This window comes from Lepisosteus oculatus, chromosome 17 (assembly GCF_040954835.1).
Source record: "Lepisosteus oculatus isolate fLepOcu1 chromosome 17, fLepOcu1.hap2, whole genome shotgun sequence".
Classification (NCBI taxonomy): domain Eukaryota; kingdom Metazoa; phylum Chordata; class Actinopteri; order Semionotiformes; family Lepisosteidae; genus Lepisosteus; species Lepisosteus oculatus.
In genome coordinates this window covers 4,781,449-4,796,947 of record NC_090712.1, presented here as the reverse complement: position 1 = coordinate 4,796,947, position 15,499 = coordinate 4,781,449, and the positions used below count along the sequence as shown (strand labels likewise).

Below are 15,499 nucleotides of genomic sequence, written 5' to 3'. Positions count from 1 at the left end.
ACATTATTATGGATTTATAGTAAATCGGTTTAACTAAGCAAAGAGTTCATATTAAAAGCAGCGAAGCCTTCTGTGTGTCTTGCAAATGCCTTGTTTAATTCCAAGGCACTTTCAGGCACTGCTTCAGATTTATATCCACCAAAGCTTGGAGACAAGCTGAAAACATTCTCAGGGAAACACTTCAGGCTAATTTCTAAAATTGACAAATATATTTCTTTGCAGATGCAGCCAACAGCCTTGCTAAGGCTGTCACCTTGTTTGGGTGAAGATATTCAGATTGCCTTCGCCGTGAAAAATCGAACACTTCCAGATTCTAAAGCACCTTCTCCCACTCCACACATGAAGAAGCTTTCCTCCAGGTATTTTTCTCCTCCAGAAAATAACAACACTCTTTTAAAACCTTTTCTATTCGTCTCATCTCTTCAACATGGAAGTAAAATGTCTTTAGATACTGAAGAATCAGGATGCTACACAATAACACACCACGTTCTATAACACAAACAAGCGTATCTCTTTCTGTTATCCAAGTGTGACTCTACAGGAATGACCGAAACAATCTGATTTGTTTAACACAGTTGCCTTATTCATTACCTCCCATGGTTCCTGTGAGAAGTTGAAGTCTGTTAATTCCCAAAGTAGGGCAGATTTTATAATGAGTTTTTCAAAATGGAATTAAGCCAAAGTTTTGTCAGATGTGGAGGTCAACAAGGTTTTCAATAGACCATGAACTGTTGTGCCTATTGGCACACAAACCTCACAAGAAACATGTGACATCGTTGGCATGTATAGGGTGATACCTGAGCGTCATCCTGTATGTGCCAGTGATATTTAGAAAACTGGAAATAAATAATACATAATCTGTTTCAACAAGAACAGAGAAACAGAAGTGCACACATAAAGAAGGATGATTTGTTGACAAAGCTGAAAGGGCTTGACTTTCGATGCAAATTTTTGGTAGTATGTAAACTAGTAACAAATCAGTGTTTTTGTTCGATTGCACAAGCTGCGATACAAGGGAGGAAATGTGTTGGTATAAAATAAGAGTGAAGGACTAGCAGGGTGAATAGATAAATATGATTCTGATGATGTGTCCTGTCATGAAGATCATTATAGCTAGTATACTAATATTCTGAGCAGAGTACTTTGGAAGCCAGTTAAATAATCTGTAATAGTTGTGTAACTGGACTTTAGGGGGTTGTGAGTCTGTTTTTTTTGGACACACACAGAGGCTAAACATATCTGTATAGTGAAATTCACCCTGTCTGGTTGAGGTGCTGTTCAGCTTGAAGCTAGGAGTTTTCCTGAGTTTGTACAAGAGTTCTGGACCTACTAGACAGAACAAAGTGAATGATTAGATTCAGAAAATAAAGCCACTTTATTTCCTGTTTGTTATTTCTCAGTACACACCATCCACATGGTGTACTACAGTATGTTAGAGAAAGAATTTCAGTATTGTTAGGAGTGAATGCCATGCAATTGTATGTGGGTTTGTGTTTGATTTTTCCAAAATTAGAAATATATGAACATTCTGTCGATATCTAAACAAAATTTGTGAGGGAACCTGTGACCTGGTTTGAGTGAGCAACAGTTTTCAAATGTGGAAGATTTCTGTGCTCATTTTGTGGTGTGTTGTTGGATTGCAAAATAAGTCTACTTTCAGATTTCACTGTTTCTGTGTAAACGAAACTAACACCCCCCAAAAAATATATATAGAAGGGGGATTCCCAGCTGCTGTGCTATCATTTAAAAGTTCAAAGTCTTTGAGAAAATGAAGTCATGCGTCAATACATGCAGCAGGTGGATATAAAGAAACATCATGCCATTATCCCTGTGCTGCCTTCAAGGACAAACACATCTTTGCTCCCAGCCTGCTCACCCTGACCTTTACCCATAGTATGTAATGGCATCTTACCAGTGACCTCTGCCCTTTGATCCTTAGATCACTACCAACTCAACATGATGTGACATATTGCCCTGACTTGAATTCTTTTAAAAAATCAGCTCTACAGTAATCAGAGCTGTAGTTTCACATATTCTTCTGTCACTTCCTTCCTAAGATACACCACCCAGGGATGGTAACCAGCTCATCAGCTCTGATGTTTCTAACATTTGCTAAAGTTGATAAGTCATCTTGCCCAGGTTACAACAGTCACTGTATCAGTTGTACTTGTTTCTACTCCATACCTTTTGGTGAAATGGAGTCATGTAAAGTGAAAGTATTTTTCAGTTTAAAAAAAAAAAAGAAGCAGTTACAAACACAAAATATTAAAACGTTAATCAGAAAAATAAAAAAGAGAACAAAGTCAAGGACAATAACAGTCACCAGAAAACATTTATCAGGACACTAATTTCTACTATTACAAACATACATAAAGTTTTGCGGCCTTTATCATGAGTCCATATAGATAAAACATTTTGTTCTGGCTTCATAAACCTTGGAGTTTGAATACTTTTTTAAAAATTGAAGGGGAAATCAGAGTAATATATATTATAAATATCACTTCAGAAGGACCCAAGGACAGCCTGGCCCATATGAGGACCCTGCTCAAGCGCAGAGTAACAAGACAGTGGCTCAGAATAAGAAACGCAGACTAGCTACCCTCACCAGTCATTTGTGAAATGACTAAATGCACTGAGACAGCTGTGAGCTCTGTTCATGGTTAAATGTAGTCCTGAGTTCCTGTTGTGTAAGAACCACAGTATAATCCTCCAGAATTCTATCTTGTTAAAGGATTTTTAATTATTAACGTCATACTCAAGATTTTTATGTAACTATGGAAACTATAACTCTTTTACATACTATGTGTTAAGTGCAACACACAGTGTAGCCATGCTGGACAGGTATCACTGGGATATTCAATTTCTGTGGTCCCTAAACTTATCAGAAGCATTTTTTTGTATTTCTGCTTTCACAGTTGGAGAAGCTAAAGCAAAGTAGTTGCAGTTTCTGTGTCTCAAACAATGGCAGGAGGATTCACATAACTGCTCAAAAAATGAAAACAAAATGTACTCCCTCAAATGCTTCACAGCAAACATAGCAAAAACAAAAGCACTTTTGTTGCTTTTTATAATTGAAGACTTACCACTATTATCCATACATAACTGAGTCCTCTGGAGGGGAAAATCTGGTTCAGGAAACGTTTATTTTATTTTAACGTTTATTAACAAATTTTGCATTTTGAGCAGAAAATGGCATGACAGCACCATAGGTTTTCAATATTCAGTCCAGACTTGTGGTTGTTTTCAGTAACCAATCCCAACAATGTTGGGTCAGTGTCAGTTCTTTCAGTTTTACTGCGTTGAAACAAAAAAATGCAATCCTACTTGTTTTTTGGACTTTTGTAGAGTCAACTGAACTGGGATCAGAACTGAAAACAGAAAAGCCTTGTGACTTGAAGACGCACGAGAGGTTGCAACAGCCCAGCTACAGCACATTATTTCATTTTTTCTGCTTCAACTAGGAAAAATGCAGATCACCTAAGAACAAGGAGAAGCTGGAGCCTCTCTTGAGTCAGCTGTAATGCTGTCTGGTTAGGAGTCTAGAGAAGTCACAAGCAGAGTCTGTTGTCACAAATGGCCCAGACACGGGTCAAATTCCTCCAATAATCTTCTTATCGCAGTGTTTCTGATCCATCCTCACTTACATACAATACTCTACAACTACAAATGCTACTATTACCAAGACTGCTACTGCTAGTATTCAGGAACCACAGTTGAACAGGAGTTCAGCTCCTGAGGGGTTTAGTATCTGACATGAGCTTGAGGGAAGTAAAAAGGCTAAATTGGTTTAAATGAGCAATTGTAATAAAGGAATTTCAGGCAGAGATAATCTCGTAAACTAACCATGGAACTGGGCCCCTTTTCACTGCTGAAAGCCCTTCAACGATCAGGACTTAGATTTACATCTTAAAACCGGATTAAACTCACTGCGCTGGTGTGTTCACGACAGTTTCTCACCCAGGGGACCATGTCCAGTGACCATGATGTCAATGTGCTAAGCTAGAAGGGAGCCAGAAACCTCCGATTAAGATAAGGATTCAGGAGAATAGACTGATGTTTATTTGTTTAAAAGTATATAAAACTTGTGTTTAATAAGGAGATTTCTGTTCTTGTCCCCTGACGCGGTTTACTTTGCCATAATTAAAGACAACCGATCTCCATATGTTAAGGTCCGTACATGTCCTATATTGGCTAAAGACCAAGAGACACACTTAAACTGTTAAATTATACTGACCTCTGGAAACATTTCTTTGGGACTGGATAAGCTGACTAGAAATTAAAATGAATTTGGTTGTATTAATACATAGTGATAATGCTCCAAAGATCCTAAGCAAAATCAACTTTCCTTATTTTTAACCCTCATCCTCTTTGGGTGCTGAATGATTAACAGATACCTTTTATTTGTTAGGCTTTGGAGTAATTCAAACATATAATTCTGAAAACAATGTTTGAACACAGTGTTGGGTTGCACAAAAATAAGACATCCATATGAATAATCACAAGTCATTGTTAGTGGATAACACTTGAAGTGTAAGGATATTGGCTACAACTCTTATTTATTTGCTTTATAGTTCAACATATTCAGTTAAATCAAAACTAGTATCCAATATTTTCATGGACTTGCACATGGTGATGTTGGGTTGCATTGAAAAAAATAAACCTTTTTTTAATTTTATTGCTCCTGTGTGTTATGGCTGCTACTCGCCGCAAGCACCTAATCAACCCTAAGCACCGCCGCACGAGGGAACTAATTATCCCCAGCTTTCTACCATCAACCTACTTCCCATTTAAACCCTGATTCACATCATACTGTGCCCGGTATTGGTCTCTCTCTCTGGAGTTCATACCTCGCCTTTGTTAGAACTTCTCTGAATGGAAACCATGGCTTTGAACCTGACCTCGTCCTCAGACCACTGTCTCTTCAGTCTCACAGGTCGGATCGTTATCGCCTGAAGAAATCTCATCTTCCTAATTCACCCACAGCTCCGCACAGGGTCCAATTTATATTAAGGCCGGCCAGGCCTAACTGTGATGCATTGTTTTCTGGTACAAACTGCGCACAAAAGGTTTATGAAACCCATATAATAAATTGACATTTTGTATTGATGGTCCAAATGACATAAACTGCAGATCTATGAGTCTGCAGTCATGTTCAAACCCAGAATTGACCTGATTACCTGTCCCTTTCACTGTAAGTTGCTCCTGTCCTGCTTTTAAGCAAGAGGTTCAGTCATTTGAGACTAAACAGTAATCTGGGTCGAGTCAAAAACCATCTTTCTTTCTTCAGAATTGCTTTGAGCAAATTTTACTAGTAATTTGTTAATAAACCAACAGTTTGGTGTTGATCTGCATCTGTAGTCAGTATACAAAATAAGAAAAAAGAAATCAAGACCAAATTAATACAACAGCCTTTCTCTAAATTAGAAAATGTGTGCTGTCATGAAAATACAACCTCCAGGAGAATGAGACCTGTCCCAAACTTAAATATGTGGTGAAAGCAGGGTCTATTTCACATGAAACACAATTAATTAATTAATTTTAAGTTCACTAATTTGGGGAAACACTCAAAGAGAGAGCTCCTTTTGCCACTCAATATTGTACAGTACAATTGCAAGTATAGTACAATTAGTTTTCAATGTGTAAAGAAATTTCCATTTAAGTATTTTGATGAGGACTTGTGGCATTTGCAAAACAAGAAAACAAGGGTTTTGACATTACTGGATGACGAATTCTGCTTTGCCACCATTCTGAATGCCCTGTCCCCTTGTCTGGGGCTGCATAGACACGAGCCTTCAGTGATGCCTGCAGGACAGCTGCAGCAGCGGAACTCCCCAGACGATGCTCCAGATCCAGCCAATCAGCAGGAAGGCAACTGTGAAGAGCTGGGGCAGCCCCACCCACAGGTTCAGGCCTGTCATCATCCTGGCTCCGCCCCCCCCCCCCCTGGCCACTGACGAGCTCTGGGGGCAGCAGAGCAAGGCGAGCACTGGCTCCATTGTACCTGCAGCAAAGTCAGAGACAGTCTGGCCGGTGGGGGGGCAAGGCATTGCAAATCCCGTGTGAGAGTTTAAAGAAGTGATCTCAGCTGAGGCACTGTGGCCAGTGAAGAAACCCCTTGGATCCAGTTCAGCTCATTGTTAAATCCCATTTCAAATTGTTCCAGCAATCTATACTGTAATCGTTTAAGCTGTCATTCTTTTCCCCAGGTCCTTCTCAGGCTCCCAGTTAAATGATACCTGGAATACCACCAGGATTGCGGCCCTCTCAGGACTTGATTGATCACTCTAACACCTCTGAAATAAATTTAAGAATACTATTTCGCATTAGCAGGGTTAAACCTAATTGCCTGCATGACCCCGACTGCTCAGAAGCAGAATGCTTTGAGTTATTATTAGCATCTTAAAGCCACTTCTGAGAATTGTGCATCTTGTGATTGCCATTTTCGCCCACTTAGAGGCGCGGGCAGTGTGATTGCACATCAGTCCTATCCCCTGTCGCCCTGTCTTTGGCAATCAGAACCCATTAGCTGGCACTCCAGTCCTTTGCAGTGGTGTTTTGGAACACACTTAAAAACCGTCAGGAAGCACTTAAGCAGCACTTAACATGAGCTCCTTCCCCAGTACCAATCACCTGGTGCTCAGTATTCATGACCCCCCTCAACAGCAGCACACGGGTGACTGCCTGAACCTCATTTTGGGGGCAGGTCTGAAGGAAGACTTTTGACCACTTCCACAGAGGCCTCAACCTGTGATGCCTTTCCGGGCATCATGGGAGATGTAATGGGGAGCCAGCCATTCATTCTGAGCTCAGGCTGATCAGATGGGCGCTGTTTGATTAAATTCCTCATTTACTTCCAAGATAAAACGAAGGGACTCTCATAACCAGGGATCCCAAGAGAAAGGGAAGAAAGGGAAAAAAACAGAGGGATCCGATTCAGTGTGTAACCCTGGAGACAAATGCTCCTTGTATAAACTATTTCCCATGAGTCAATATTGTTGAACCAGCTTTGTCAAGAAGCTGTTGGCCAGTGTCATCATCAGCAGTCATGTAATTGACTGACCGAGGAATGTTAAAAAAATGAATCACAGCTCAAAAACAAAAAACAATTTCCATGCTGAAGTATCATTGGCCTTTTTATTTGGTAAAACTATAAAAGAAAAACAGCCTACAAACTTGAAAACGATGGCTCCGCTGGGCCCAGAATTCATTTCCTGGGCAGAGATGGGGTTACTGGGACAGAAGAAATCTTGGCTGGGTCTAATCTAGGCTGTTATTTTCTATAACAGATTTAACAATCTGGACTCATTCTAGAAATTGAAATGTTGTCCTTTGTGTCTCTATTGGTGCATCCCTTGCTTTGCATTGATTTTAAAAATGCTAAGAAATCGCTGAATCTTCAAGTGATAAAGCTGCTGAATATCCGGAGGTATCTTCCTAAGGGAAATATTTAAATCCCCTACATCCCTGGATTAGATGTGACATTGTACTGCTCTTGAGCAACCATGGTTCAGTTTCCTGCACAGCAAGCGCCCAGATTTAGACCCGAACCTTGTGTGAAAGAGGCTGTACCAGTTACAACATCTTCTCTTTTGTAAGAGCACTGCTTCCCGGAGATCAGTTTATTTCACAGACTGTTCACAATTCACAATTTTAATACAAATGTTAACATTTTGCATAGGGACATTAAGTTGACCAAAAAGTAGAAAAATGTTTAAAAAATAAAAGCTTTAGGTAGGCTGGTGTATTAAAAATGATCAAGCTCTAATTTATATGGAACCAAGTCTATATCTTTGGGGCGGAGTGGTGGCACTGTGGCTAAGGATCTGTGTCTGTGGCTGGAAGACTGCTGGTTCAAATCCTGTGGCTGGCAACCCCAACTGCTCCAGGGGTGCCATATAAATGGCTGACCCTGCGCTCTGACCCCATGTTTCTACCTCCCTGTCTGTGTGTCTCATGGAGAGCAAGTTGGGGTATGTGAAAAGACAAATACCTAATGCAAGAAATTATATATGGCTAATATAGAGATCTTATCTAATTCTCAAATTAGCTGTTGGAGAGGAAACACAGTTGATCTCTAGTTCATCATCCACACACTAAACAGATTTGGTTGTGGAGTCAAGAAAATTTCCTCCAACAGGAAGCATTTTTCTTGGATAACTATAAAAAAACTGGAAAATACAAAACCTGTGTGACCAAATCACCACACAGGATAGAATTAAATACAGCACGTTTCAACATTCAATTCTAGGCATAACTATAAATATATGTTATATTGCTGTGAGAAGAGTTTCTTGTCCACATTATAATTTGACAAATACACCATATAATGAACAAGGAAAGTGTAAACTAAAAAAAGAAAAGGTCGATTAGAAACTCAATAGAAGCTCAGTTACCCAAAATGAAAAAAAAAAGAAATAGCTCAGAGAAGGAATAAAGGAAGCTAACTGAATCCTAGCTGGCCTCAGCAGTGAAACACAAGCAGCCCACAGACGCCAGCACCAAGGCCAGTTAATTTTAGCACAGCGCTGTCAGAGCTGGGGCCTGCTTGATACCAGAGAGAACTAATGAATACCAAAAGAAATGAGCAAGGAAAAGTGAGCCACCAGATGAAGTTCAGAACAAGCTATTCTTTTTAGAGGATTCCTTCCATGGTCTTCCAGGTCAGTTTAACTGCTAGTGCCTGCACTTGTGCTTCAACCTTAATTCAACAAAAGAACCTTAAGGCTCGCATCCAGAAATCTCACATCTCCTTACGGCAGAATGAAATATAGTTTGTTTGGCTTGTCCTTTTTGAGACATTCTCGTGATGCACACAGGCCATATCCATAACATACACACAAAACTGTATTAAAATTGCATCTAGCCCATTGGATAACAGCAAATCAATCTCGTCCAGCTGTTTCTTGAAAGAAGCCATCGGCTTCAACAACACGGCTGGGTCGCTACTTCCAAACTCCAACAACCCTTTACTAAAAACAATAAATCAATACCATGACGTTGAGGGTAAAAATAAATACTTCAGGACGCTAATTTACGAGTCCCCATAGTATTTTTATTATAACATTAGCAGGTTTTTTTTTACTTATTTGAAAAAAGTATGGTAATTGCTGAACCAGAACACGCTTCATAGCTTTGACCCAGGGTCTCTCTGTGTAAAATGGATACAGAAAGGGACTTTGCAACATCAGTCTCAAACCCATTGCCTGGTCGTGGTGGTCAAAAACCAACAAGTTCCATGTAAAGCCTGAAAACAGTCTATTTAAGTGACGTCCGTATGGAGAGATGCATCTGCTCAAAGCCTCTGTGATCGCTGGCATCTGCCTATCAAACAGCCGGGGCCTTTCACGTGACGGCGATGACAGATGACAGACTTCCAAATCAGGCCCCCTGTGCTGGAGGCAAAAGACGTCCTTCTGTGGCAACGCTTCCCGACAAAGACACGCTCGTTTCCGGACCACAGCCGGAATATCACCTGCTCACGGAGTCCTCTTCTGCTACACAGCTCTGCGGCAGCTGCTCCTTCCAAGGGGACCCCTGTGCTGGGCAGGATCAGCATCAGGAGACACACAGGCAAAATCTCTGTTCCACACCACTGCTCACACATGTATCAGGTTGCCCATTCCTAGTCACAAGCATTAAAAAGGAAACACAATACAGCTCTTGTGTATGCTTCAAGCCCTCGGTCAAAGGCTACCTACTGTTCACTGTAGAAAATATATATCCATATGGCTATTTTGTACTGAGTAACAGGATTTGCACGAAAAGCAATTGCTTGTTGTGCACAATGATCCTTTATGCAATGTACAGGATTAGCAGACTTGTTACGGATGGTCATCTGGCTCTATTTCAGGCATATCCTACTTACTGTGTGGTATGTTTTCCTCTCCTAGGCTTTTTTTTTCTGTTGAGATTGAGGGAAGAAAAAAGACTCTTAGTTCTGAGCAGGGGACGAATACAACTCTTCAGCTGTTGAGTCCGGTGTAGGTCGTAAAGTGGTAGACCAAGGGACCCACGAGCTCATCAGCCACAGAAAAAAACAACCTCAAAATACAAACTGAGAATTTCAGTTCGTATTAGCCTTTCAGGGTTGGCCTGGTGAAAAGGTCTGGTTAGCCTGGTCAAATGTTTGTATGTTGAAATGTTGGTCATCAACCAACAACTCTTTCTGCAAAAAGGGAGCACAACAAGATGCTTTAATAGAGCACCGAGTGAAATAGATTCTATGCAGGGGATTGGCTCAAGGGATTTATCAGCTGCTTCAACCCTCCCACAAAGACAAAAACACATGCTATGATATGCCGGTCACTCATTATGTTTAACACTGCTGCAATTCTTAAGGCATTTCTTTTACTGTGCCCTACACCCCTGCAGGCTGAACATGGACAGGGGCTAAGGGGGGAGAGAGTCATTAGGAAAAGCATTCCTGCCTCTTCCTCTGTGTCTCCTAGCAGGGTAGGAAGGAAGCTGGAAACTAATTTCACACACATCATTAACACGGCATGGGGCCCACTGGCAAAGGTGCTTGTCTGAGAGCAGGTTGAGCTCTTTTATCATGGATTCGAGTCTGGGACATTTCATTAGCAACCTGTGACCAGGACTCCCGAGGAAAGGTGCATTATTGGCAGAATACCACCAAGGACAGCATGGGAATAGTCAGCCAGGGTTCTTTTTGACTTTCAAAGACACGGTGACAGTAAGGGCGGCATCTCTCCTCCAATCAGTGCTGTGGCTCCGGTAGGGCTGTGTGACTTGTTAAACGAGTATTGGTTTGAAGGTGGACGGGTGGGAGGAGTCTGCCTGCACTTCCTCATTCTCCCCTGTGTGCAGTTACAGGTTTGTAACTTCAAGTGCAGATGTAAAAAAATACACACACCACTGGCTACACTGCAAAAATGCAAATGCAAATGAAATGTTTCAAAATACAAGAACACAGGTTTTTTTTGCTGTGTGGCACTTTTTTAGAATTTTAAATAAAACCCATTATTCCACTTATGTTCATGATTTGCGAAATCGTGCCAGAAGAAATCTATTTTGTTGAAAGTATTCTCTTTAGCCCCCTTTATGCTGTGAAAAATTTGCTGTGAAATTTTGTGCTTAAAGATAGTTTGCAGAAATACAGTAGAATACTGTCAAACGGGAATGAAGTTTAGAACTATTCTGCATTTTAGTTTTTTCCGGGATACACTGGGTGTACAAAGTGCGCAGAGATTTGCAGCTCAGTTAAGATGCCACATCAGCACATTCCTATTTTTAGTCCGGGCTCTACTCACTCTGCATCACAAAACAATACGAACAACCCTCCAAGTGTTGCATAATGTGAGTGTGCGGAAGGTTCAGAAAGACAGCTTTTCAACGCCCGTGCCAGTAGCCTACAGCCTGTAAGTGCTCCTGTGAAAATGAAGGTGATTCTTCCCCTAGGAGCAGAGGAAAGAGATCTCTGGAGGCAAGGCTGAGGGGTTGAATACAAACTAGCATCTTGAACAGTCTAGTACGCAGTAGGGATGCAAGGTGATTCAAAATTAACCTGACTCTGCCTGCAGTCAGATTTCTTCCTTTTTATAGCCAATCATTAGAGTGATTGGCCTACTTTCCCTTTTAATTATTTTACTACAAAAAAAACAGCCGCTTAAAAAGAAAAAAAATGTCAGGAGTAAGCAAAGGACAGCATCATAAAGACGGAAAGAGTCTCATGAATGGGACAGCAACCATGAAAGCAGGGGACATCTCAGAAAGCTGCCAGGAAAACTGTGGACAAATATTACTTCTGCTTCTGATGCTTCATACTGTAACTTCTTTCATGTCAACTTCCTACGTCCTCTGATGCTGTCTTGAAAGCATCTGAGAACCGCACCCCTTGAGCTTTGAGCAACATGAGAAAGACTCATTTTTTAAAGACAGTTTTTAAACAAAGTTCTCCAGTGAAAGGCCACTCACCTACCTGTCTGGAGTGACAGTATTTAAGAGCAGGCAGATGACAGCCAGTGGCTTGCTCTGGATAGGCATGGTTCCCAGCATGCCCTCTGGCTTCCTGTTCTTCACATCAGCTCTGCTTTGTGATGGATCTTCAGTGGGAACCCAGGACTCTAGATAAACAGTTCCATGGCTGTTTCTGGAGTCTTTCCACTCCCTGATGGGCACCAGGGCAAGACTCTCACCTGGTCACCTGCTCACAGCTCAATCTCCTTTACTTACACAGATGAATCTGGTGAGAACTCATAAAAACACAAATCTCCTCTGATCCTCCACAATTTCAACACCGGGCAATCAGGTTCTCAGTAGGAATTACCCTTTTATTTGGGCCCCCTTCTTAGACACCTTGAGCCAGACTTCAGTCAACAATGCCAAAACATTTCACCTCTTATTACGTGTTACAAACTCACCGTTCAGTTTCAGAAGCTTCTAGCATTTCAAATTCTCCAGGGTCCCTACACATCCTCCTGCAGACTGGGAGTCTGTGTTTAGAACAGTTACCAGGTAACCTGACCCTGCTTTACAAGTCACAGACTGTGATTTGACTTGTAGAGTAATAGTCTAATTGAAGTTAAATGAGTAAGCGACTAAACTTAAAGGCTCCCTTTCCCTGGCTGATGTCCTTTCTTTTCAAATAAGTCCTGGTCAGAGACCTTGACAAGGAGCATTACAACAAAATGGCCGCCTTAATCCCAACACTGAAATGAAGTGTGGTTAATATTAAACAAAGCTATTCTTTTTCTCTGTGGATAAAGTTTGGTCCCAGCATGATTACCAAGCTAATTTTGAGAAAAGATGGGGTCCTGCAGTTGATCTCATTGTCAAGGAAACCAGCCTAGAAACACCAACACGCTATATCGAAAACATCACAAACCAGCATTTCCACGACGATGCATTCAGACATCAAAAGGCTTAAGGTTACGACTAGCTAAACTCTTTTCCTGCACTGATATTTATACAGGATCTATTCAGGATCCCAACCACCCCAGCCACAAACTGTTCTCTCCCCTACCCTCTGGCAAGCTGTACCACACTATTAAAGCAAGGACCACTAGACTCAAGAACAGCTTCTATCCCACTGCAGTACGCGTCCTCAACAGCTAACTGCAGGGCCTCAGACTCAATACACATCTGCACTCTGCACTTTTTACATAGTCTACCCTTTTCTTTTCTCTCAGTCTTACTACTACATATTTATTTATTTTTCCACAATATTTTTATTGTTCCTGTTGTCTACATTGTGTAGTGCTGTCTGTTGTACTGTGTGTGTCCCGAGAGATCAGCGCGATTAAGAACTCCAATGTGCATGTACATATGGCAAGAAACTACTAATAACAACAACAGTTGACACAAAAGAAACCCGCAGGCATTGGGTCACTCTACAAAACCCTCATGATTTCATATGCTGCAGTTTCAGATTTGTAAATAAATGAACACTGATTATTTTCCACCAATGTCAGCACAGTCCTGGAACACTGAAGGGTCCTGCCAGTACCTGTAGGACTGTACCACAGTCTTATTACACCAAGACTTATTTATCTTAAATCACTTTTGCTTCTCGACAATCTAAGTCAAAACAGCCTGGGCCCAACACGCTCAGGACAATGTGGAGGAACAGCACTGTTACAAAAGTTAAAAATCGAAAGCTTAAGTTACACTTATGTGTATTTAATGGTGCATTGACAGTCCTCTAGTGATATTGTAAAATGCACAAAAGATAACTTGAAGCCAGAACACACCACGTAACCATTGCATAAAAAATGGTTGAGCTCTAGTGAATTTCAGGCACATTTTAAATGAGTTAATTACCTGTTTCATGTGTTATTCAGTGAACACAAGACTAGGTATTTAAATGCTAAGATTTCAAATTAAAAGGCTGATTTGTAAGCACACAAAGATGAAAAAACACAACATGTTAACCAGCAAATGTTTAATGACTGTCATGCTTACATTGAGAACATGGCAATGTGCCAAATACAAACACCGAAACAGTGCACTGAAAACACTGACAACTACACGAACCATGAACTTTTATGTGTAAACATTGTACAAACACAGTCCCTAAAACTGATCAAAGTACCGTCTCAAAAAAAAAAACATTTCCCTCTGTTAAAGTTAGACACCAGGTCTTAAATAAGTCTTCCCCAGGCCCCTCACCCCTCAAGTGCTATACACATTCATATATTACAATATGTCTAAATATTACAGCCTATAAACACGTTGTTCATTCAGGTACCAAATGAGTGCAGCCAACTACTGGCACGAACTTGAAGGAGCTTTTATAACTTGGTAAATACACTGTTGACCACACGTCACTGACATCGATTCACACTTACAACACTCCTCCTCCTCCACCTCCTCGTGGGCAGCTTTCAGAACCATTGGCCGGCCAACATGTTGAACTAATCGCTTCGAATGCGCTTTAGCCTGCGAGGTTACTTGGATAAAACGAGACCCTTCCAACGGTCACCACGTTCACGTCTGTTGCCTCGGAGTTCAGTTTGTTTCGGGGAAAAAAAAGAAAATCATCGTGACACAGAAATGACCTTCAGTGTTTTGCACTTTTGTGTGTATGTATTCTCCTCCGCTGCCTTCACGGTCTGAGCGAGTTTAATGCAGGCTGAGAAAAGGCCACTCCTAAGTCATCGCATTCCTTCCCAGGAGGGCTGCCTCTGGCTCTCCTGCCGCTTCTCCTTCTGTCTGACGAAACCTGCTCAAGTGTGCCCCCTTCAGCTCTAGAGGTGGGAAGACGTGGAGAAGCACAGTTTCAAGGTGTAGGGATTGGAGCCATCTGCAAAATCAAATCCAGAACGTTAGCGCCGTGTTCAGGACATTGAACTCCTCCCGGTGCGTGAACGAATGGGTAATTAATAGAACATCTTATTTAAATAAAGTTAAGCAGGTGCAAGACCTGAATGAAGACCCCTCTCTTGTTCAACATCACCAGACAAATATGAGCCCTCTGCACTTACAACAGTGTAACATTTCAGTCTAAGATTTCATTCACAAACTGCAAGCTGCTTTTAAAGCCTTACAGGTTCGTCTACATTCCAGACAGGAATCTGTTTCTGAGAACCACTGGCCCTGAAGGTGACTGATAACTGAATTATCTGTACTCACAGCCGGCTCGTAACACAAAACACTGCTAACCACAGCGAACTCTTGTTATCTGGACTGTACAAGGCATATGAAGGCAGCCCATCCTCCTTATCCCAGTTTTCTGTCTGAATACTTTGGTCTTACTGCTTTAGGTGCCACTGCATTTTATGACCAGCTAGCAAAACAAAGTCCTTAATATTTACTCTTTTGCATCAGCCAAAAATGGCCCTTTCTGCCTACTGTTATCACCTGCAAAGTACTCATTACTTGTTTCTCAAGGACTCATCTGAACACTAAATAAACATTTCAGATCAGCTGTGAAGAAACCCTTCATGTCCAACACTGAAGGACACTAAAACATGATAACAGCAGGATTAGAACTGACAGATACAGAGTAGTATGTTATGGCAAAAACAGCTGCTCTTGCTTA

At 41.3% G+C, this 15,499-nt stretch overlaps 1 protein-coding gene across 1 annotated transcript in view; it reads right to left on the bottom strand.

The window, feature by feature from the left end:
• Nucleotides 1-13,885: 13,885 nt before the first annotated feature.
• LOC102692845 (heterogeneous nuclear ribonucleoprotein L-like) overlaps nucleotides 13,886-15,499 on the bottom strand; it is a 35,347-nt gene continuing 33,733 nt past the window's right edge. Inside the window, exon 13 of the mRNA XM_006638539.3 lies at nucleotides 13,886-14,761. Within this exon, the coding sequence (XP_006638602.2) occupies nucleotides 14,706-14,761 (56 nt within the window). The 3' untranslated portion in view covers nucleotides 13,886-14,705. The remainder of the gene's footprint in view (nucleotides 14,762-15,499) is intronic.